A 23,536-nucleotide genomic window follows, 5' to 3' on the forward strand; every position below is an offset into this window, starting at 1 on the left:
AGACTTTTCCCACACGCAACTCGACCATGCTCCTTCAACATTTTCAAAACTGAGGTGATCTACGTCACCTCGGATGCTGTGCGGCATCGGAGATCGGCTGCAAGAAGACACAAGTCGGGGGAAAGTTCTCGTTGAACCAGTTTCAATAGCAACAACTAAAGATGACAAGCAGCTCGGATAGGCCGAGGTGTGGTCAGACTTGAAGACTAATCTGGGGGGCCTCTCACCAAGTCGACTCCTAACCAGTTGGGCTAGGTTGAGGGCCCCCTCTATCGGTTCCGTCCTGGTCCACACTTTGGGCAGCCCATGACAATCTATAAAGAAAATCAAGAAGCCTTACATTTCAAGATAAGGACTCCTTATTCGTGGAGAACTCCCCACCACCGATGTAGCTGACTAGGACTCTGGCAATATTAGAGCTCTAGTAAATTATACTCCTTTCATCCTAAAATAAGTGTCTCAACTTTAGTACAACTTTGTACTGAAGTTAGTACAAAGTTGTGACACTTAATTTAGGACAGAGGGAGTATAAGCCAAGGCTAGGCTAGTGGATAGATCATTAAATTAAAACCTGGATCATCAGATCTAGACACATAATGATCTCGTGGTAGATCACATTGTTGAGTACCATCTCCTCCTTTGTGGCTTTCGCTTTGACGCGGCGATTTTGCCGTGTCACCGAGTTGATCTTTCGGGCTCACATCCTCCAGCACCTCCACCACGTCCTACATCTCCGGCAGGCTATCCTCCGGTTCCATGCGGCGGCGGCGGCGGGAGGAAAGAAGAGAGTGGGAAAAAAGGGCTGGAATTGGGTGGAGAGCGGTGGGGTGGAAGAAGAGAGTGGAGATTTTGCCACGGAAACCGGACGAGCATCTACAAAAGCACGGGCTCGGCCTTCCTTTTGGGTGGGCCGGAGGTGACGGAGTCCTACGTGTCTGTTGTTCGGACTCCCGCAAAACACCCCCACGTGTTATTCCAGTTTGCCAAAAAAAAAGTGGTCCAGACCTCTTGGCAGACCGAGTGGCCAGGTCCGAACGTATTCGGACAGTTTGAGAGTCGGTGTTGAAGATGCCTTTAGTGTATTTTCATGGTTATTTATCAATCAAAATATACAAAGTTTGTATTTACTCGACCAAACGTTTAGTCTAACTAATGAGTTTGACTCTATCACCATGATAGAGTATATTATCTTCTTCTATTTATTGATTATTAGTAGCGAGCTACACATGCTTCTTTTATTGACTCTATTATTAGAGCATCTTCTTCCTCCCGGTCGAACGCACTCATCGGCATCGCTTCCAGAAATCCAGATCCAAATAGCGACGACCTCCGTCTCCGATCTTGAGAGAGGAGGCAGCTGGACGCCCTCAACAGTCAACACAGAGGAGGTGATCCAGCATGTCGACGAACACGAAGCCTAAGCGCGGTGCTCGCCCAGGATGCCCGCGGAGCCGACATCCTAGTGGCCAGGGTGAGCAACTGCCATGGCAACGACGGGAGAGGAGGCTTGCGCTCCGTGTGCGGACGTCGTCCTCCGCGCGCAAAGTTTCCGGGGTCCACCCGAACCTGGTGAGCTGCCGTGCAGCGTGGAGGGCGAGCAGCACAGCGTTGCCTGACGTTCCAGGCTTCAACCACGAGGAGATCCGGAAAACATCACGCACACGCATCGCCGGGAGTTCTTGCCGGGGCCACGGGCTACCTCGCTCCGGAGCGAGGCACGGAACGGGGGTTGTCGCCGCCGAGTGCTCCATGTAGGCGAGGAGCTTCTGCCCACGGCGAACGGCAGGGTGTATCTTCCGTGCCAGACTCCATGTCGACACACGACGGCCAAGAGGTGTGGCCGTGTGGGTGGAGGATGCCAAGACCGATGATGAGAGAAGACCGACGCCGGCGAATCCTCCTTGGTGCCAGCTGACTCCGCTTCCTCCCTCCGCACAGGTACCTACCGCGCGCCGGGATCCATTCCCTTACTACTAGTCAGTACTACATGCCTTGTTGTAACTGCACCATGGCTTCCAAGGGAGCTCGATCTCTCCCTCGTCTTATAGAAGAAGAAGATGAAGTTGCTTGAGCCGCGTGCACGACGACGGGTGGGACGCGTAGCCGACGTCTCCGTCTCCGTTCCTTTTCTTTGGAACTAGCTAGCTAGAGTCTTTTCTTCTTTCTTTTTTCTTTGCAACCAAGGCTTCCTAGCTAGCTAGAGTAGATGTTTTTTTAACATAGTACAAATTCTGACGTTCATACATTCGCACATACACTACCCTATAAACACATGCAGACACATCCTAATCATATGAGCACCTCCGAAAAACTGACCCGGCACATCGTTGCTACACAAATCAGATTCAAATTGAATAAACATAAAAGGTGAAAGTTGATGGTGTGAGCTCATATGTAGGCCCAACAATCTTCACAAATAAACAAATGCACTTTTACCCATCTATGATACCTGCAATTTTTAAAAAAGGATAAATACAATTAGTGGACAGGCTCCAAGTAAGAGGAAGAGGGAGATTTGAGAGTGGGTGGGCTTGGTCGGCCCCGCCTAAGGAGGAGATGGCAGTCCGAGGACGATGAGGAGGGTGTTGACGGTGACGGTGAAGAAATTGAAGGATATGCTTTAGCGGATGCATATTCTAAATTCTAAACTAGAGATGACGACCTTGATATATACGCTTTCTGTATTCTTCACATCTCAATTTCTATTAACAGGCAGAGTACTCTCAAGAGAATTCTTAAAGTGAAGAGACCTCAACGTTTACATATACAAATGACTCTAGAATTTGTTGTCTAAACATAAAAGGGAAAATACAACAACATATGACTCAACAATCAACCCATGTATAGATAATGGAGTAGGAGTCATCTCATCGCCCAAGATGAACTAGATTAAGGAATCATCCCCATATCATCGCTAGTGTACAAGAAGTCGTCGAAGGGGGACTGCGTCCATGAGTTATTCTCTTCCGCGAGGTAATTGGTGAACCAGGAGTGTCCAGAGTTGTCCCCATCCACGCTGGTGCCGCCGGTCATAGGCTGCATCGCTTCTTGGTCCTTGTTGGCCCTATCAGCGAGAATCTGCATCTCTCCATTGCCCGTGTCGTCACCATCGGTGAGGAACTGCTTCTCTCCCTCATCGGTGTCAACACCATCGACCTCAGACTCGATCTGTATGGGATTCTGGTATGTGCCCAATGCACCGAACGCGAACTGCATCAGATCCTTGTTCGCGTTGGCAGCATCGGACTCGGACACGACATGTATGGGATCCATGTCTGTGCCAACACCTCCGAGGACGGACTGCATGAAATCATTCTCCATGCTGGCACCATCGGGCTCAGCCTGGACCTGTATGGGATCCTTGCCTGTCCCGATTCCGTCGAGCATAGACTGCATGACATCCTGGACCGAGTCGCCGCCGCCAAGCATGAACTTGTTCAGATCCATGTTCGGGCTGGTGCTGCAGGACCCGTACTCCATCATAACCTTGTCCATCTTGACACCACCAAGCATGAAATGCTTCGGATCCTGGCCTGAGTCGGCGTCGCCACACACATACTCCATCCGATCCTTGCCTATGTTGATGACGCCGGGCACGAATTGCATTAGATCCTCGTCTGTGTCGACATCACCGGACGCATTCGTTGACGGGGACGCCATGTTCTTGTTGAAGACCCGACACAACGCGTATGTGTCCTGAACAAATCAATCATGCAAGTGTATGTGAGGCGTGGAGCTCAATTACTATATCAACAAAAGAAGAAGAAAAATGAAGATACCTGTATGTGGTGGCCGTGGAGACGGTACTCGTGCATGACCCAGTCGGTCCGTGTGCCGCTAGGTGCTTTGCCGATGTGGAACACAAGCGTCTTCTTCATGCCGACGACGATGCCCTTGTGCATTACGGGGCGGTCCTTCCCGGTGGACTTCCAGAACCCTCTGGGCGTCGCCCGTTCCATGCGAAGCCCGGTTGGGTACTTCCGCCCCCTCGGCGCGAACAAGTACCACTCAACTTTGGCCCCAGGGTCGCTTGTGCTCGGTGAGAATGATTTGCCTGTGCGCGCATGCATGCAGGTGAAAACACATGGAACATAAGTCAATTGACAAGATATACTAGTTGACTTGGAAAGAAAACTCAACTTAATCGCTGCTAGTAGCTAGTAAAATGTAAAAGGAAATCAAGTCAATTTTCATATATACTGTACTGCGGTGATCTTCCGTGCAAAACAGGCCTAAATTCAACTGATGCGATTTCTCTTTTTGTGTGAGGTGTAACTGCTGCATCGGTTGATGCCGAGGCAGGGGGTTTTAACCTCCTTTTTTTTAAAAAAAGGAGCGAATACAAAAAATTGGCCCTTAGGTTTGTTTGTTATGACAAAATTGATGATCCAAAATGGTGAAAAACATCATGAAAATCAAGTTAACACCGCAGCGATCTCTTTCTTAATTGTACTGATCGGTTTACACGAATGTGTCTGATTTGAAACAGGTGACCTCCGTATATATATATATATACCTGGTAGGTGGTGGGGTTGGAGCTTGTAGAGGTCCACCTCCGGGATGAAGCAGCCGCCGTGTCCCAGGACCTTGCGCCGGAGGTAGAAGCTGACAAGCTCCTGATCGGTGGGGTGGAAGCGAAAGCCCGGCCGGAGATGAGAGAAGGCGCCGTCCATCTCCGCCGTGGCCGCCGGTACTGTCACGTACGCCATGGCTGCCGGTCACTCTCCTCAGGCGATGGATCCGCGCGCCTCGTGCACCGACTGCGGGAAAACAAGTGAAGATGTGAGCACGCAACGTAGCGACGGAAATGGAATGGATGAGAGCAGTGACGCGGAATCCATTACAAACTTACAACAAGAGAGAGAGTGTGTGTGTTTTAGTGGGTTCTTGGTGGAATGCTTGCTTGGCAGCCAGCCGAAATAAGTAGTACTAGGAGAGACATTTTCCGTCACCATGGCCCTGTTATAATAATCTTGGTGGAATTGCCCTCTTCTAATACGTCACCATGGGCGTAGTACGCGACGGCGTCGGTCAGGTCCTGTGCAGATGCTCTACGTGGCATTGTACGTAGTGCATCGTGATCTCCGCAGATAGACCGGCGCCAGTTGGCTGGCCGTTGACACGCTAAAGTGCTCCCGGAGTCATGTCGTCACAGCCAGACGCGCGCCAAACCGGTCGCTTATCTCATGTTGCAGCCCCGGGGAAGAATCCCAGAGTCATAGATGATCCATCGGTAATCCGTCGCCATCACCGCCACCCATGATTTTTATGTTTACGCGTTCGCGAATCAGGTCGGTTACTCCCCGCGCGCGCGACGGCGTACGTGTCCCTCAACGTGGCCACCCGTGGTTGCTCCAGCTCCCCACGCCTACACAGACTTTACTCCCCGGAAAAGTTGGATCGCAGGAGGCGATCAAGGAGGCGACTAGGGGTTCCTTGTGCGCCGCCGCCGGTTCCCTCTCTCTCCGTCGGCCGCTTCGGCGACGGGAGGGAGGGGGAACCTCAGGTCTGTTCACTAGGTGGGCGTGTGGTAGGGTTAGGGTTGAGGAAAACGCTGCCGAGGCCGTTGCGGTGGTGTCGCGTCAGAATAAGGTTCTCCGGGCTCCGTTCGCGGTCAGGCGAGGCTTTTGCCTTCGTCTAGGAGCCAGCGGTGTTGGGGATCCCCGGATCTCGTCGAGGTCGCGGGCTATGGTGGTTGGAGGTTCATCGGCACTGGCCGTTTGGATCCTCGGATGGACGATGGAGGCAGGGAGACGAAGACCTTTCTTCTTCCTTGTTGGTATGATTTGCTGCTGCTGTTCTTCTCCTTCCTCTGCGCTGATGCTGGTGGGAGTTCCTGCTTTGCCCGGGCGGATGGCCCGGCCGCGGTGCTGGACCGGTCGGATGACTCGAGTTCTCTTCCTTCCGGAAGGGACACTTTTCGCGGTACTCAAAGCCAAAGATGGCGCAGGTGTGTTGGATTGATGTCCATGCCCTCTCAGCGCTGGTGTCAAGAAAGGAGTAAGCAGCGTGGCGGCAATTGTACCATGGTCAAAGATGATGACCTGTTTGCGACTGGTTGCAGATCCTTCTGCTGCAGGGGTCTTCTCTCACGATTCAGGGATGATGACACAGGGCTCCGGAGATCTTCTTGTGTTATGGTCGTCTTAGGGTACTCTAGGTGTTCATGGTCCTTTGTGTTTGCGTTTCAGCGTGCTTGTAAGGGTCACCTACTTTGTACTGATTCGTGATTTGAATGGAGATTTTTCTCAAAGAAAAATGAACTACTCCTGGCTAACAAGTACTTAATGATCTAATGCCTTTTTTATTTTTTTATATAACAATAACTAGTAATACTATTCATCACCAAGGGTGGAGATAAGTTATTCTTCATTCAAGATAATCTTACAATCATTTCATAGATAAATTACATTTGGTATACAAATAGTTACATTCATATCGATTCACTATGTAGAATTTAGTATAAGAAAACAAAAATATACGTCATAAGATCACAAAGATTATATTTTTTGTATACTTTAGACAATGTTTTTTCATTCTTATTATTACGTGACATAAAATATTTTTTACTGTAATTATATATTTTTTCTTACGTTCACTTTTTATATATGAAGTAAGCAAAAAATTTACGAAACATAAAAATATGGTGCATTAATGTTAAAATAGAAGGGCTATTCCTCACCCAGGGTGACGAATAGTGCGACCCAATAACTAGTAGAGCATACTATATATGTATTAAGCCATCTTACATAATAAATATTACTCGCTCAATAGTGTTTATCTTGTCTGTAGAAACAACAACAACTCTCACTGAATATAATAATTTAGCATATGCGGTGAAAACAAATTATCATACGCATGCATTCAAGTATAAATTAAAGCGTATGACATCCTTAGTTTGATTCAAGTATACCCATAGAACTAAAGCTAATTACTCCCTTCATCTCATAATATATGATGTTTTTGCAGTTCAAATTGAACTACAAAAACATCTTACATTATGGGACAGAGTAGTAGTAAATTAACTAATCTTACTGTACTTATTAGTCGGTTGAGATAAAACCAACCAGAAAGCAAACAAAGCCGATTGGCGTCGCGAGTTGCAACACCCAGGGTCACCAATTTAAAGGGCCCATCTTCATCTCACTTTTAGTTTCCAAGGCGTATTAAATCTTTGCATTCAAGAATGAAAAAGAAAAACATCAATGCATGTAATGTTCCTACTCATCTAGTGGCCAAGCATGCATGCACTGCAATTATCCAAATTAATGCATGAATTTAATTTGGGTAGTTTTGTGAAGTACGAGATACATTCCTCCACTCATAAAATGCCTTGGTTGATAAGATTTCAGATTTGAGCCATATAAGCCGAAAAGGAGGGAGTATGTTACTGTCACATAGCGCAACCAAAAGAAAAATGAGTCTAAATTTAATAAATGCAATCATCTATGAAGATAGTAACGGCTACTCTCCACTCCGACTAACCTAATAGGCAGAGTACTCTCAAAAAGAATTCTTAAGGTGAAGAGACCTCAACGTTTACATATACAAAGGACTCTAGGAAATATTATTTAAACAATAAAAGGAAAATACAACAACATATGAGTCAACTATCAACCTATATATAGATAATGAAGTAGGAGTCTTGTCATCCTTTACTTTACCGTTTCTTCATTGTACCTTGTCAATCCACCCTCTAGAGGCAAACATCACCGAAGATGAACTATATTAAGGAATCATCCACATATCGTCGCTAGTGTACAAGACATCGTCGAAGGGGAACTGCATCCATGAGTTATCCTCTTCTACGAGGTACTTTCTAGAGTCCATCGTCTAGTGTACAACACGTCCGGACCGCGCGGTCCTGACGTATTCTAGCGGTTTGAGGATCGGCGTTATAGATGGCCTTAGTGTATTTTCCCTGTTTTATTTTCCTATTAGATGTATACATCCTCTACCCCAAGGCCGTTTTTCTACTCTTAGCTTTATATTAGATCTTTTTTCCGAGGGGTTATTAGATCTTTAGGGGTACTTTTCTTGTTAGTAAGATTTCTACTTATTTTTATACTAGTAAGATTTCTACTGACTGTTTGCTTTTCTTTTGGGCTTAACTTTTTTATTTTTCTTTAACATTGATAATCTGGTTTTTTACTGTGGGCCTGTTAGGCTAGATCAAAGCAAACTGGGACTGTCTATATTCTGCTTCCCAGACATTGTGGTCACCACGTGACACATGTCGTAAGCAATCCAAACTATTTATGATCAAACAAATTGGTCTTGTTTCAACTATGAATGTTGTAGTCATGGGCTTGCAACATCACATACTTCCACTCTGACATGGTGTGCTTGCTTATTTATTTATTTATGTTTTATACTCCAAGCATTAATAAACAGCAAAATGGGGCTAGCTATGTCTCGGATCAGCGATCACATACTTCCACTCTGACATGGTGTGCTTTCTTTTTTATTTATTTAATTTTTATACTCCAAGCATTAATAAACATCAAAAGGGGGCTAGCTACGTCTCCGATCAACCATTGGATGTTGTCATCCGTCTGATCATACTCACAGATGGCTGACATATCCTATTCATCCCGCAATCAACTTGAGCCTTTGTTACCTTGAGCCAACAATTCGCAGGCAGGTTTCGTTTGGGTTTTTTTCTTTATCTTTTCCCATCTTCTAATTTTTAACTTTCATGAACTTTTTCCATTTCTAATTCATGAACTCTTAAAAATTTGTAAACTTTTTTCAACTGCTTGAACTTTTAGGCCATGAACTGTTTTTAAACTAGCTAATTTTTCTTGAAACATTTTGAACTTTTTTCAAAATTGTGAACTTTTTAAAATTTGATGAACTTTTTTTCCAAAATCGATTAACCTTTTCAAATCCATGCTTGTTTAAATCTAAGAATATTTTCTCAAATTTTATGAAGTATTTTCAAAATCACAGGGTAACTGAGGGGTCTGCAGAACTAGCATGGGGGCTAGTAAGCCCACGTCGTAGAACGGCTAAATTGTCCATGTTGGTATCTTGCTAGGCGACCGATGGGTCGCACAGAACTGGCATAGTGGCTGCTAAGCCCATTTTGTAGGAGGACTAAATTATTTCCATGACGACATCTCAAGGTCGACCGACGGGTTCCGCAGATCCAGCCTGAGTTGTACTGCACTGTAATTATGATAAGGAATGTTTTTTGTCATACAGGTCAGCATCTTTCCTGCCGAGCTACATCTCAGTGATGGCGAAATGCAAACGCTGGTATTCGGGTGAGCTAGTTCCCGGGGAGATACGCTCCTATGATCAGCCATGTTGCCCAACCCAAGTCTCAGGGGCTATTTTATTGAAGATTCAATGCAGGAAATTCAAAGTGCAATATAGTTCCCGGGGTGGTTACGATCCTCAGGTCGGTGGCTCACGACAAGCGAGAATGTGATCCTCAAGCCAATTTGGTGAATTGACCCGAGTTCCTTTAAGTAGCGCGACGGAACGGAATCCCCGGCGCGTAACGGAATCCCCGGCTCGCCTCGCACCTGGCCGTACGTAGCATTGCTTCCATCCAGCCGTTGGTTCGCTAGGCGATGCCGGTGGATGCACATGTCGCCACCAACAACTTTTTTTGATCCTCTCATATTATATATCGTACTATTGTACTATTACCGTTTACATCCTACTTAGTTACTGTTTTTAACACAACACAATCGATCGCATATACATATACGCTCATGAAAATATACATACACTCACCCCTATGAATTCATGCACGCACACTTTACCCCTGGGAGCACCTTCGAGATACTGAAACATCGACCACAACATCTTGAGATTGACGAGGTCCTCGTACGGGTCCACTGATCAAATACCGTCGAAAATTCTCAAGTAAATCCAAGCATCAATGCCATGTGTAGGAGCTGAACTTTGATGGGGTGAGATACCACTGCCCTCCTAACGATCGAAATTCAGGTTCATTCGCTTGATATAGTACTGCCTCCGTCCCAAATTTCTTGTCTTAAATTTGTCTAGATACGGATGTATCTAATACTAAAACGTGATTAGATACATCCGTATCTAGACAAATCTAAGACAAGAATTTTGAGACGGAGGGAGTAATTATTATTAAGCCATGTTACATATTATAGTACTGATACCAGTAGTGTTTGTCTTGTCCATAAAACTCAGGCAACCGTCATAGAATATAATAATTTAGCATGTGGGGCCAAAATAAATTGCTATGCAAATGGATTGAATTTAAATTAATCCTAAATGTATATATGCAGTTTTAGTTTCATAATTAACTTGTTGTTCACTTATTTTCGTCATTGTATATATTCGATTTGCACTGTGAGGAGGGCTGTCGTGCGCGAGGCGACCGTTACGGGGTTGGAGTCGTTGACGTGCAGGATCGAGTCATCGCTACCCACCATCGTAGCAACTGCGGCAAGGGGCTTTGTGCCGGCAGTTTTTAATTAATAAGAAGAGATAATAAGCGGCTTTGCTCCGCGGACGGTTTCCAACTTGTGTAAGATCGCCGGCAGGCAACAGGTTTGGTCGGCGGCTGTGCCTCGCTGTCACCGGCAAACTGCACGCGTCCGTCGATCGGTCAACGGCCAAACTGCACGCGTACGAGGCTACCAACTGCTCCATTAGGAGTAGAGATTGTTTGTGAAAATAACATGCGACGACGACTTAGCGAGCGGATCCCCTTAAAAAGGACATAGCGAGCAGATTCCCTTAAAACTGGTAAAAATGGATACGAATGATGACATTGATAAATAGTGGTGAATGTTGGCATAATTTACTATCATCATGCATGGAAACGAATCATCAAGAAAAAGAATACTTCCTATTACTACACTCATAGGAAGCTTCCTAATCTTTGCTACCAAATAGTTTTTGCCCAAACAAGGAAGGAAAGTTATGGACGTGATTCGAAAGGAAACAAACGTTATGAAGATTAATTAATTTAGATTTGATCTTTAGAGATTGATTGTGATTGATTATTTTACATAAAGACATTACTAAATAATTTGCGTCAGTATGGAAAGTTCTGATCCGTTCAGTTTTTTTCGTTGTGTGAGAGGGTAAAGTGAAAAATAAACCGATGAAGTGGGGGAGGCGACGAAAAAAATCTACGACAGTTAACCTACGAAAAAAACCCGAACGAAAGTGGTGGGACGAAAATTGACCGGCGAAGACTACCAACTGCTCCATTAGGAGTAGAGATTGGTTGGTTCAATTTTTTTTGCATGGAGGGAACTACCTGGAAGGTGGGAGGGAGTACGAAAATAAACCGTCTCGGCTGAGCGGGAGGTGGGAGCAAGTACCAAAGAAGTACCAAAAAAGATCGGGTGAGGTGGGACGAAAATAAAACCCGGAACGCGACCTACCAACTGAGACATTAGGAGTAGAGATATTAACAAAAGTGCAGATCTCGTCCCACTCTTCACTTTTTGACAAAAAACTTCCGAATAGCAATCTTGGTGAGTGATCTCGACCGGGTTCGATCGGCATGGCGTGTCGTTCCTCCAGGAGTGGGTGCTGAGAGGAAGGATGGCAAACCTCCATTGTCAATCGGCCGGAGCTGCATCGTCATTTGGATCAGAGCATGGACGAAATCGAGATGGTAGAGGTTGAGGAATTTGTAGGACATGAGGGTTTAGGGTGGGCATCACGAGAACTCACCCATATCTTGGGAGACGGCAGACCCGAGGTGCAGTCGTGTTCGTGCTTCAGGGGCTGCCACGTGTTGTCCTCGCCGCCATCGCCTGTCGATGCCACTTTAGCGCCACGAGCATGGGACTGAGGGACGAAGGGAAGAGAAGGGAAGGAAGCGAGCTAATGAGGTACCTATGTTTGGTATGTAATACCCTCCATTAAGAGTAGATATTTTCTTAAATCGGTTATTTTGTTTCCTAATTAATGTGATTGAGCAATTTAAGGTAAGGTTAATTAATTTAGATTTGATATTTAGAGATTGATTGTGATTGATTCTTTCACATAAAGACATTACTAAAAATAACTTGCACCAGCATGGAAAGTTATGATCCGTTAAGATTTTTTTCGTTGTGTGAGAGGGTGACGCGAAACTAAACCGGTGGGGTGGGGGAGGGACAAAAAAAACCAGCGAAATAAAACGGGTGGGAGGTGGGAGGAAGTACCAAAGAAGTACCAAAAAAGACCGGGTGAGGTGGGACGAAAATAAAACCCGGAACGCGACCTACCAACTGAGACATTAGAAGTAGAGATTTTCAGATTTGCGGGACTAGTTTTGACATCAAGATGACCTCGGATGAAAAAGTGTTCAACTAACGAATTTTTCTAAATTGCAAGATCTACAACTTTGCTTTTGGGACCATCGTGATCCGAAGCCATATGCGACCTGCAGGAGCTGTGCAAGAGGGCAACTTGATGTAATTTTAGCCCGGAAGTTCCGGGCTGACCGGAAGTTCCAGCCCTCTAGTCCGAGTTAGGTTATCTTTTGATGTTTTGGACGGGATTTGAGTCCTTTTCTTGTACGGAAAGTCCAACCGCCTCATATATATGTAAGAGGTGACGGCCGATTGAATAACAACACACAATCGAACAATCAATCTATCACCTTTTACCTTTACTTTTACCTTCTCCCTTGTTCTTCTTCCTCGTTCTTCGTTCGTTTTTCTTTATTGCAGGGCGGCGAACCTCGAGGCCCTAGGGGCGGTCAGGCCGACCTAGTGCAGCCCATAGCCGCCGCGCGCCTTGACGGGGTCCCTCCCGGGCATGTGGGGTTTCGGGTCATCAAAAGCGCCCACCGGATTGCCTGCGTACCGCGCTTCCGGACGGGTCTCCTTCGACGTGAGCTGCGGTGCATCACCCTCGGTGTTGGAGGTACACGGTGACGTGTTCGTGTGCGAACACACTTCAAGCATACTAATCAAAGTAATGATGTCTTCTCAAAATAAAATGGCAAAAGAAAGTTCATCCCTACAAAATCATATAGTTAGGCTATGCTTCATTTTCGTCACACAAAGATGTTCCCAACTTCTATACCCCCGATGACAAGCCAAGCAATTGTTTCATACTTAAATAATCTTAAACTTTTTCAACCTTCACGCAATACATGAGCGTGAGCCATGGATATAGCACTATGGGTGGAATAGAATATGATGATGGGGATTGTGTGGAGAAGACAAAAAAGGAGAAAGTCTCACATTGACGAGGATAATCAACGGGCTATGGAGATGCCCATCAATTGATGTCAACATGAGGAGTAGGGATTGCCATGCAACGGATGCACTAGAGCTATAAATGAATGCTCAACAAAAGAAAACTAGTGGGTGTGCATCCAACTTGCTTGCTCACAAAGACCTAGGGCATTTGAGGAAGCCCATCGTAGGAATATACAAGCCAAGTTCTATAATGAAAAATTCCCACCAGTATGAAAAAGACAACTTATGAGACTCACTATATGAACATGGTGCTATTTTGAAGCACAATATATGAGACTCACTACATGAAGAACAAGGTGCTACTTTGAAGCACAAGTGCGGAAAAAGAGATAGTAAAATTGCCCCTTTTATTTATTTTCTTTTATTTTCTTTATTTTCTTTTATTTTTTTTCTTTTGGGCCTTTCTTTTTTTTCTTTTGGCCTTTCCTTTTTTTTCTTTTTTTGGGCAATGCTCTAATAATGATAATCATCACACTTTCATTGATTACAACATATGAATTACAACTCGAAACTAGAACAAGATATGACTCTATATGAATGCCTTTGGCGGTGTACCGGGATGGTGCAATGAATCAAGAGTGACATGTATGAAAAATAATGCATGGTGGCTTTGCCACAAATACGATGTCAACTACATGATCATGCAATGGCAATATGACAAAAGTAAAGTATGTCATGATGATGATGAACGGAACGGTGGAAAGTTGCATGGAAATATATCTCGGAATGGCTATGGAAATGCCATAATAGATAGGTATGGAGGCTGTTTTGAGGAAGATATAAGGAGGTTTATGTGTGATAGAGCGTATCATATCACGGGGTTTGGATGCACAACGAAGTTTGCACCAACTCTCAAGGTGAGAAAGAGCAATGCACGGTACCGAAGAGGCTAGCAATGGCGGAAAGGTAAAAGTGCATATAATCCATGGACTCAACATTAGTCAAAAGAACTCATATACTTATTGCAAAAATTTAGAAGTCATCAAAAATCAAGCACTATGCGCATGCTCCTAGGGGGATAGATTGGTAGGAAAAGACCATCGCTCGTCCCCGACCGCCACTCATAAGGATGCACAAGCCAGGTACACTTCATGTTTCAAATTTGTTACACAACTTTAACCATACGTGCATGCTACGGGACTTGCTAACTTCAACGCAAGCATTCTTTAAATTCATAATCACCCAACTAGCATGACTTTAATATCACTACCTCCATATCTCAAAACAATTATCAAGTATCAAATTCATCATGGCATCCTATTCACTTCCTATGATAGTTTTTATTATACCCAACTTGGATGCCTACCATTCTAGGACCAACTTTATAACCATAGCAAATACCATGCTGTTCTAAAAGACTCTCAAAATAATATAAGTGAAGCATGAGAGACTAGCAATTTCTACAAAAATAAGTCACCACCGTGCTCTAAAAGATATAAGTGAAGCACTAGAGCAAAAACTATCAAGCTCAAAAGATATAAGTGAAGCACATAGAGTATTCTAGCAAATTTCTAATCAAGTAGGATTCTCCCAAAATGTGTGTACAGCAAGGATGATTGTGGTAAACTAAAAATCAAAGACTAATATAATACACGACGCTCCAAGCAAAACAGATATCATGTGGCGAATAAAAATATAGCTCCAAGTAAAGTTACCAATGAACGAAGACGAAAGAGGGGATGCCTTCCCGGGGCATCCCCAAGCGTAGGCTTTTGGCTATCCATGAATATCTTGGGGTGCCATGGGCATCCCCAAGCTTAGGCTCTTGCCACTCCTTATTCCATAGTCCATAAAAGGTTTACCCAAAACTTGAAAACTTCACAACACAAAACTCAACAGAAAATCTTATAAGCTCCGTTAGTGAAAGAAAACAAAACCACCACATAAGGTACTGTAATGAACTCATTATTTATTTATTTTGGTGTTAAACCTACTGTATTCCAACTTCTCTATGGTTTATAAACTATTTTACTAGCCATAGATGCATCAAAATAAGCAAACAACACACTAAAAACAGAATCTGTCAAAAACAGAACAGTCTGTAGCAATCTGTAACTAACGCAAACTTCTGGAACTCTAAAACTCCTAACAAAATAGGAAGTCCTGGACAATTTGTCTATTGATCAGCAGCAAAAATAATCAACGCAAAAAACGTTTCTGGTGATTTAACAAAACTAAATTCGTGCGCGCAAAGTTTCTGTTTTTCAGCAGAATCAAATCAACTATCATCATAGGTTATCCTATAGGTTCTACCTGGCACAAACACTAATTAAAAGATAAAAAGACATCTAAACAGAAGGTAGATGCAAGATTTATTACTAAATAGGAACAAAAACAAAAACACAAATAAAATTGGGTTGCCTCCCAACTAGCGCTATCGTTTAACGGCCCTAGCTAGGCATAAAAGCGAAGATAGATCTAAGTAGTGCCATCTTTGGCACTCAATTCATAAGTAGCTCTCAAGATAGATTCATCAGGTAATTTGACTTTATTTCTTGGAAATTGCTCCATGCCTTTCTTTAATGGAAACTGGAATCTATATTCCCTTCCTTCATATCAATAATCGCACCAATCGTTCTAAGGAAAGGTCTACGAAGAATAATAGGGCAAGAAAGATTGCAATCTATATTAAGAACGATAAAATCTACGGGCACCAAATTTCTATTTGCGACAATGATAACATCATTGATCCTTCCCATTGGCTTTTTAATGGTGGAATCCGCAAGGTGCAAATTTAAAGAGCAATCATCGAGATCATGGAAACCTAGAATATCACATAATGTTTTCGTAATCGTGAAACACTAGCACCCAAATCACACAAAGCAAAACACTCATGATCTTTAATTCTAATCTTTATAGTAGGTTCCCACTCATCATTAAGTTTTCTAGGTATAGAAACTTCCAAATTAAGTTTTTCATCATAAGATTGCATCAAGGCATCAACGATATGTTTGGTAAAAGCTTTATTTTGACTATAAGCATGAGGAAATTAACGACAGATTGCAACAAGGAAATACAACTTTCTAAAGAACAATTATCATAATCAAATTCCTTGAAATCCGAGATAGTGGGTTCAATACTATTTAAAGTCGTGACCTCTCCAATCCCACTTTTACCAAATTTAGCATTAAGATCTAAAAACTCCGAATTCTTGGGACGCCTTCTAGGTAAAGTCGGCTCGTCATCAGTCCCATAATTATCGAGATTCATATTGAAAAACAAAGATCTAATAGGAGACGCATCAATAACTTTAAGATCTTCATCATTATTTTCATCTAACTTTTTTGCTTTGGTAGCCATCTTATTGACTAAGGTGGCTTGCTTATCAGAAATTTTGGCTATAGCATTTTCAAGTCGGGCAATTTGAGAGTTCACATCATAAAATTCTTTATTCATATCATCAAGCTCTTTGTTCATAAACCCCAAAAAACCTTTTTGTTCCTTAAGCTCTTTTCTGAAGAAATTATTATGCTCAAATTGCAAATTCATAAAGCTTCTAATGTTCGATTCAATCTATTCCATCCTTGTAAGAAGGTGGTCGGAACTCTTAGGCAAAGCCATAAGGGCAAACAAGCACACAAGCAAACAGAAAAAGGCAAGCGAAAGAGAGAGGAGATTGGGAGAGAGAGGGCGAATAAAACGGTAAGGGTGAAGTGGGGGAGAGGAAAACGAGAGGCAAATGACAAATAATGTAAATGCGAGGGAGATGAGTTTGTGATGGGTACTTGGTATGTCTTGACTTGAGCGAAGACCTCCCCGGCAACGGCGCCAGACATTCTTCTTGCTACGTCTTGAGCTTGCGTTGGTTTTCCTTGAACAGGAAAGGGTGATGCAGCAATAGTAGCGTAAGTATTTCCATCAGTTTTTGAGAACCAAGGTATCAATCCAGTAGGAGGCTCCTCAAAAGTCCCACGCACCTACACAAACAAACAAAGAACTCGCAACCAACACAATAAAGGGTTTCTCAATCCCTTAACGGCCACTTGCGAAAGTGAGATCTGATAGAGATAGTATGATAAGATAAATATATTTTTGGTATTTTCTAATATAGATGAAAAAAGAAAAAATGCAAATAAAAGTAGATTGGAAGCAAATATGATAAGAGATAGACCCGGGGCCATAGATTTCACTAAAGGCTTCTCTCAAGATAGCATAAGTATTACGGTGGGTGAACAAATTACTGTCGAGCAATTGATAGAAAAGCGAATAATTATGAGATTATCTAGGTATGATCATGTATATAGGCATCACGTCCGCAACAAGTAGACCTACTCCTGCCTCCATCTACTACTATTACTCCACACATCGACCGACTCCTGCCTGCATCTAGAGTATTAAGTTCATAAAGAACAGAGTAACGCATTAAGTAAGATGACATGATGTAGAGGGATAAACTCATGCAATATGATATAATCCCCATCTTTTTATCCTCGATGGCAACAATACAATACGTGCCTTGCAACCCTTTCTGTCACTGGGTAAGGACACCGCAAGATTGAACCCAAAGCTAAGCACTTCTCCCATGGCAAGAAAGATCAATCTAGTAGGCCAAACCAAACTGATAATTCGAAGTGACTTGCAAACATAACTCAATCATACATAAAAGAATTCAGAGGAGATTCAAATATTTCTCATAGATAAACTTGATCATAAACCCACAATTCATCGGATCTCGACAAACACACCGCAAAAAGAGTTTACATCGAATAGATCTCCACAAGAGAGGAGGAGAACATTGTATTGAGATCCAAAAATAGAGAAGAAGCCATCTAGCTAATAACTATGGACCCGTAGGTCTATGGTAAACTATTCACAACTCATCGGAGGGGCTATGGTGTTGATATAGAAGCCCTCCGTGGTTGATTCCCCCTCCGACGGAGCGCCGGCAAAGGCTCCAATATGAGATCTCGCGGATACAGAAGGTTACGGCGGTGGAAATTGTGTTTCGTTGGCTCCGTGGATGTTTTCGGGATACGTAGGCTTATATAGGAGGAAGAAGTATGTCGGTGGCCGCCTGAGGGGCCCACGAGACAGGGGGCGCGCCCTGTAGGGGGGCCCTACCCTCTCGTGGCTGCCTCAGCTGCTTCTCGACTTGGAATATAAAATATAAAAATATAGTTCATAATGAATCTAGTGATCATGATTTGGAATTCTAGACATTGATATTTTTGTCTATAAACTTGGTCAAACTTAGAGAAGTTTGACTTTTTGGAAAAATAATACACCTTATATTAAGGAACGGAGGGAGTAGCATGGAGCAATCAAAAATTATAGATACGTTGGAGACGTATCACTGCACCACCGAATGCACAATCTGCGTGTGCCTATTAGTCCCGACCTTGGTAAAATTTTTGAAACTAACATTAAGAAGACAGATGGGCCTCAATTGCTCTATTCTCACAGCCTCTATTTTCTTAGGAAGCAGGGTTATCGTTCAAACATTCAGTTGAAAAAGCTAAAGCTGTCCAGAGAATAAATCATGAAACAACGGCAACAAATCCCCCTTAATAATATGCCAACACTTCTTATAGAACTCAGCCGGAAATCCATCCGGGCTGGGAGCCTTCTTATTTTTCATCTGCGATATGGCCTCAAACACCTCTTTCTCAGAAAAAGGAGCAGCTAAAATATCATTCTCAACAATAGTAAGTTGAGAAACATCCTCAATCCTAGACTCATCCAGAGAAACACATTTATCCTCTGGAGGCCCAAACAACTGCTTGTAATACTCGGTAATGTATAATTTTAGGTTCTCCTGTCCTAAAATTGTACCTTCATCTTGTTCAAGCTGAAAGATCCTCTTCTTTCTGTGTTTGCCATTAGCGATCATGTGAAAGAATTGAGTGTTCGCGTCCCCCTGGACAACTCTTCGGACCTTGGCCCGCAGCACCCACTTTAATTCCTCTTCTCGAAGAAGCTCTTTCAATCTAATCTCCGCGTCAAGCTTGGCATGAAGCTCCGAGACTGGCAGAACCGTGGTTTCTGCTTTTACATCAAGGGACTGAATAAGGGTAAGGAGCCGTTCCTTTTTGACCTTATAAATCCCACTAAGATGCTTAGCCCATCCACGTAGCAAACTTCTCAAGTGCCTGATCTTATTCTGCCAACACTCAAGTGCAATCCTACCTCCTTCATCCTTAGCCCATTCTCTGGCTACGAGATCAAAGAAGCCGTCTCGTTCAAACCAAGCAAGCACTACCAGAGAAAAGCTTACCAATAGCGCTGTTTTTTTGCTACCAGTAGTGCGGGGACCAGCGCTACTGCTATGGCGCAACAACTATTTTGTAGCAGTAGCGCGTTTCTGGACCAGCGCTACTGGTAAGTTCAAGTACTAGTAGCGTGTTTTTAGGACAGCGCTACTGCTAACATTTATGTCTTTTTTTAATATTTTGGCGCTGTACATGTTTAAACAGATATATCTTTTATACAATAATAACTCATCATGAACTAGTCTGTTTAAATAGCATATTCATTACCACTAGTCATCACCACCAAACAATGTTCGTCAATGAGACATCATCTATATAACAAGGTGGTCACTAGTCATAATCACAACTCCTCATCCTCCTCATCAACTCTAACACATTATAGCACATAATAACACATTCTACCTAGGACCTACTCCTCTCATAGGACCTACCTTACCTTGTCTTAGGTAAAATATCATAAAACAAGATAGGCATTGACTCTTCATTAAGGAAACTGGACTCTCCATAATGAAGAACAGAGATCATCCTGTCTCCAAGTCTTGGCCTACAAACAATGTTGCTTCAAAGTAGCTCTCCACGATGGTTGAAACATTTTTTCCAATCTTTTTATCATGGCTTCCTCGCTTTTAGAAATCCGGTATGGACATGAGTGATGTGGATACTGTGGCTGACCTGGCCGTGGTGGCCGTAAGCTCATAACATCAACGCAACCTCTTGGCAACATCAGATGAGGCACACAATCCATCGGGATTTTCTGTTCAAAAACATAGTAATAACTTTGTCGTTAGCAATGTAGTTTAGTTTAAAAAAAATTATGCAAAAGATGCACGGATGTCGTAATAGTACAAAATCTTACCATGATATCTCCATTGATGTTACCGTAGCACACCGCGTGCACTAGTGGCACATATGGACCATCATTTTGAGGAATTCGATAATAGCTATTGTAATTCTCAAGATCAGTAAAAAATGTGATCAGACCATCTTTCTCCTTATAAGTTAATTGTGCTTCATCATTGTAGTAGTAGGTTCTGTCTACCATCTTCCGTACATTTTTTGAAGAATGAAAATAATCTGTCAATGGAAATAAGCTGTCAAATATTTTGAAATAACCAATATAAATTACTTAGTAAATATGTTTAAGAAACTCACACAACGATAGAACTGGAAGCGTGTCAACAAGGACCCACATGGTCATATCATTTTCGTCCATGTCATGATCACCAAGACCGAAGGTGAGAAGCATACCCTCATGAAAATCATACGCCTTGGAAAGGGCTTCCCAATTCGGGAAACCAAAATTGGATGAGTTCACAGAATTGTATAGTTTTACAGCAAAATCATAACCATGATGGGTCCTTAGTTGAATTATCTTTGTCTCCGTGCTTTCATGATCTTCAAACCCCATCTTCTCCAAGACATAGCGTCTTGCATGGCATGGGATAAGCTAGTCGAATTGTAAAAGACGGAAATTACACGTTGAAGAAGCAGAGAAGTCGTGCAAAAATAACAAAAAACACTTGTCATCGTTGCGTACCGTATCAACATCGAAGGTCTCTTGGAGCTTGATGCTGAAGCGCCGACCTTCTACCAGGTGAGGCCTGTCGCACATACCGCGCTTATCTTCGCAGTAAACGCACATAGCAAATTCCCTTTCGTTGTCAGACATTTCCTAATAGGTAATTAATAATCCATTATCGAATACATATATAGTAGTTTGTAGCAAAGATCATCATATAACAACTAAAACACCTAAAATTTGTAGTTTGTAGTAGTTTGTAGCAAAGATCATCATATAACAACTAAAACAACTAAAATTTGTAGTTTGTAGTAGTTTGTAGCAAAGATCATCATATAATCCATCATGAATACATATCTTTTGCATTCAATAAGCAAATAACTGATAGGTAATTATTGTCCTTTAGCAAGCAGGCCATTCTCAGCTTTGTCCCACAACGACCGGGCTTTGAGGTAGCCACCTGACCCCGTGTGATAGTGATACCGCTTCTTTGCAACATTTTTCTTGTTTGTCTTTGACCTGCTCTTACCCTTCTCCGAATTCTTGTAGGCCACAAATGCGGGCCAGTGATCTCTTATCTTCTCATATCGGCCCGTGAATTCTGGAGTCTTTCCTTTGTTGACAAACTTTGTGTTCAACTCTTTCTTCCAGTTCCTGAATAGATCTGCCATCTTCTTAAGAGCAAATGCCTTGACCTTTGGCTCTATAACTGGCTTATTCGGATCCTCCTCTGGCGGTAGGGTGAAATTTGCCTTCAGCGAGGTCCAAAGATCATTTTTCTGTCTATCCTGCACGTAAAAAACTTCAGGGTCGTCCTTACTCTTATTCCATTGCTGGAGGCTGATCGGGATGCTATCCCTAACAATAGCTCTGCACTGAATAAGATAATAAACATCACATGCAATCAAAATATGTGACATGATATGGCCATCATCATCTTGTGCTTTTGATCTCCATATCCAAAGCATCGTCATGATTTCCATCGTCACCGGCTCGACACCTTGATCTCCATCATTGCGTCGTGGTCGTCTCACCAACTAGTTCTTCTACAACTATTGCAAACTCATAGCGATAAAGTAAAGCAATTACATGAAGTTTGCATTTCATACAATAAAGAGACAACCATAAGGCTCCTGCCAGTTGACGATAAATTTACAAAACATGATCATCTCATACAACAACGTATATCACATCATGTCTTGACCATATCACATCACAACATGCCCTGCAAAAACAAGTTAGACGTCCTCTACTTTGTTGTTGCAAGTTTTACGTGGCTGCAACAGGCTTCTAGCAAGAACCGTTCTTACATACGGCAAAAACCACAATGGTCATTTATCAACCTTGATGTTTTAACCTTCTTCAAGGACCTGCCGCAGTCAAATTTGATTCAACTAAACTAGGACAAAACAGACACCCACCAGCCACCTTTATGCAAAACTAGTTGCATGACTGTCGGTGGAACTGGCATCATGTACGTGAACATGTAAGGTTGGTCTGGGCCGCTTCATCTTACAATACCGCCGAAACAAAATAAGACGTTGGTATGTAGTATGACTATCACCGCCCTTAACTCTTTGTGTTCTACTCGTGCATATCATCAACGCATAGACCTGGCTCATGATGCCACTGTTGGGAAATGTTGCATGGAAAACAAAAAAATTATGCACACGCAAGATCTACCAAGGAGATGCATAGCAACGAGAGGGGGAGAGTGTGTCTACGTACCCTCGTAGACCGTAAGAGGAAGAGTTTTACAACACGGTTGATGTAGTCGAGCTTTCTTCGCGCTCCAACTGACCTAGTACTTAGCGCACGACACCTCCGCGTTTTGCACAGTTCGACTCAGTGACATCCTCGGCCTGCTTGATCCAGCAAGACGGTGAGGTAGTAGATGAGTTCTGGCAGCATGACGGTGTGATGACGGTGATGGTGATGTGAACTCCGCCGGGCTTTGCCTAAGAACTACAAAAATATGACCGGGGGTGTAAACGGTGGAGAGGGGTGCTGCACACGGCTAACAATTGATCTGGGTTGTGCTAGACACCCCCTCCCATATATATAGGTGGGAGGGGGAGGGTAGGCAGCCTGGCGCACGACATAGGTGGCCGGACAGCCCTAGGCACTACTAGGAAAATGCTTATAGGTAGGACATCAGTAGTAGCGCTTGGAAAAAGCAACCGCTGCTGCTAATTAGCAGTAGCGCTGGTCCGGGGGAGCGCTACAAGTAATGCTTTAGCAGTAGCGCTAGAAACAGACAAAGCGCTACTACTAAGTGGGACCGAACGCTCCCACCAACTCTAGCTGTAGTAGCAGCGCTGTCCAGAAAAGAGCGCTACTACTAAGATTTTTAGCAGTAGCGCTCTATTTTGCAGCACCGCTACTGCAAATGGGCCCCACTTAATAGTAGCGCTTTTCCTGGAAAGCGCTACTACTAAGTGCCACCTTTTCACGCCCTCCCCCTCCTCCCCCCTTTGCCCTTTCTCTCCCTACTTTCCCCTCTCCCCTCTCTAAGTTAGTTCTCCACCATTGTTGCCCTTCTTCTCTCTTCCTCCTACCTATCTTCTCTCCCCATTAATGCCCCCTCCACCATAACTCTCCTC

The 23,536-nt window shown here is 43.4% G+C and overlaps 2 protein-coding genes across 2 annotated transcripts; both read right to left on the reverse strand.

Moving 5' to 3' along the window:
- Window positions 1–2,889: 2,889 nt before the first annotated feature.
- On the reverse strand, window positions 2,890–3,660 carry LOC123186799 (uncharacterized). Its single transcript, XM_044598502.1, has one exon. It carries the CDS (start codon window positions 3,658–3,660, stop codon window positions 2,890–2,892), a length of 771 nt encoding a protein of 256 aa, XP_044454437.1.
- Window positions 3,661–3,692: 32 nt separating this feature from the next.
- On the reverse strand, window positions 3,693–4,804 carry LOC123038344 (NAC domain-containing protein 86-like). Its single transcript, XM_044462182.1, has 2 exons — window positions 4,517–4,804; window positions 3,693–4,147 (listed from the first exon to the last, which is right to left on the reverse strand). The coding sequence occupies exons 1-2, from the start codon at window positions 4,707–4,709 to the stop codon at window positions 3,750–3,752; spliced, it is 591 nt and encodes a 196-aa protein (XP_044318117.1). The 5' UTR covers window positions 4,710–4,804; the 3' UTR covers window positions 3,693–3,749.
- Between the last annotated feature and the right edge of the window lie 18,732 nt (window positions 4,805–23,536).

The sequence above is a fragment of the Triticum aestivum genome, chromosome 2A, assembly GCF_018294505.1.
Source record: "Triticum aestivum cultivar Chinese Spring chromosome 2A, IWGSC CS RefSeq v2.1, whole genome shotgun sequence".
In the NCBI taxonomy this organism is placed as follows: Eukaryota; Viridiplantae; Streptophyta; class Magnoliopsida; order Poales; family Poaceae; genus Triticum; species Triticum aestivum.

Coding starts and splice junctions, on each gene's coding strand:
- LOC123186799 (XM_044598502.1), bottom strand. CDS start 3,660: ATGGCGTCCCCGTCAACGAATGCGTCCGGTGATGTCGACACAGACGAG.
- LOC123038344 (XM_044462182.1), bottom strand. CDS start 4,709: ATGGCGTACGTGACAGTACCGGCGGCCACGGCGGAGATGGACGGCGCC. Junction 4,148..4,516: donor CCAACCCCACCACCTACCAG/GTATATATATAT, acceptor AGCTACTAGCAG/CGATTAAGTTGAGTTTTCTT.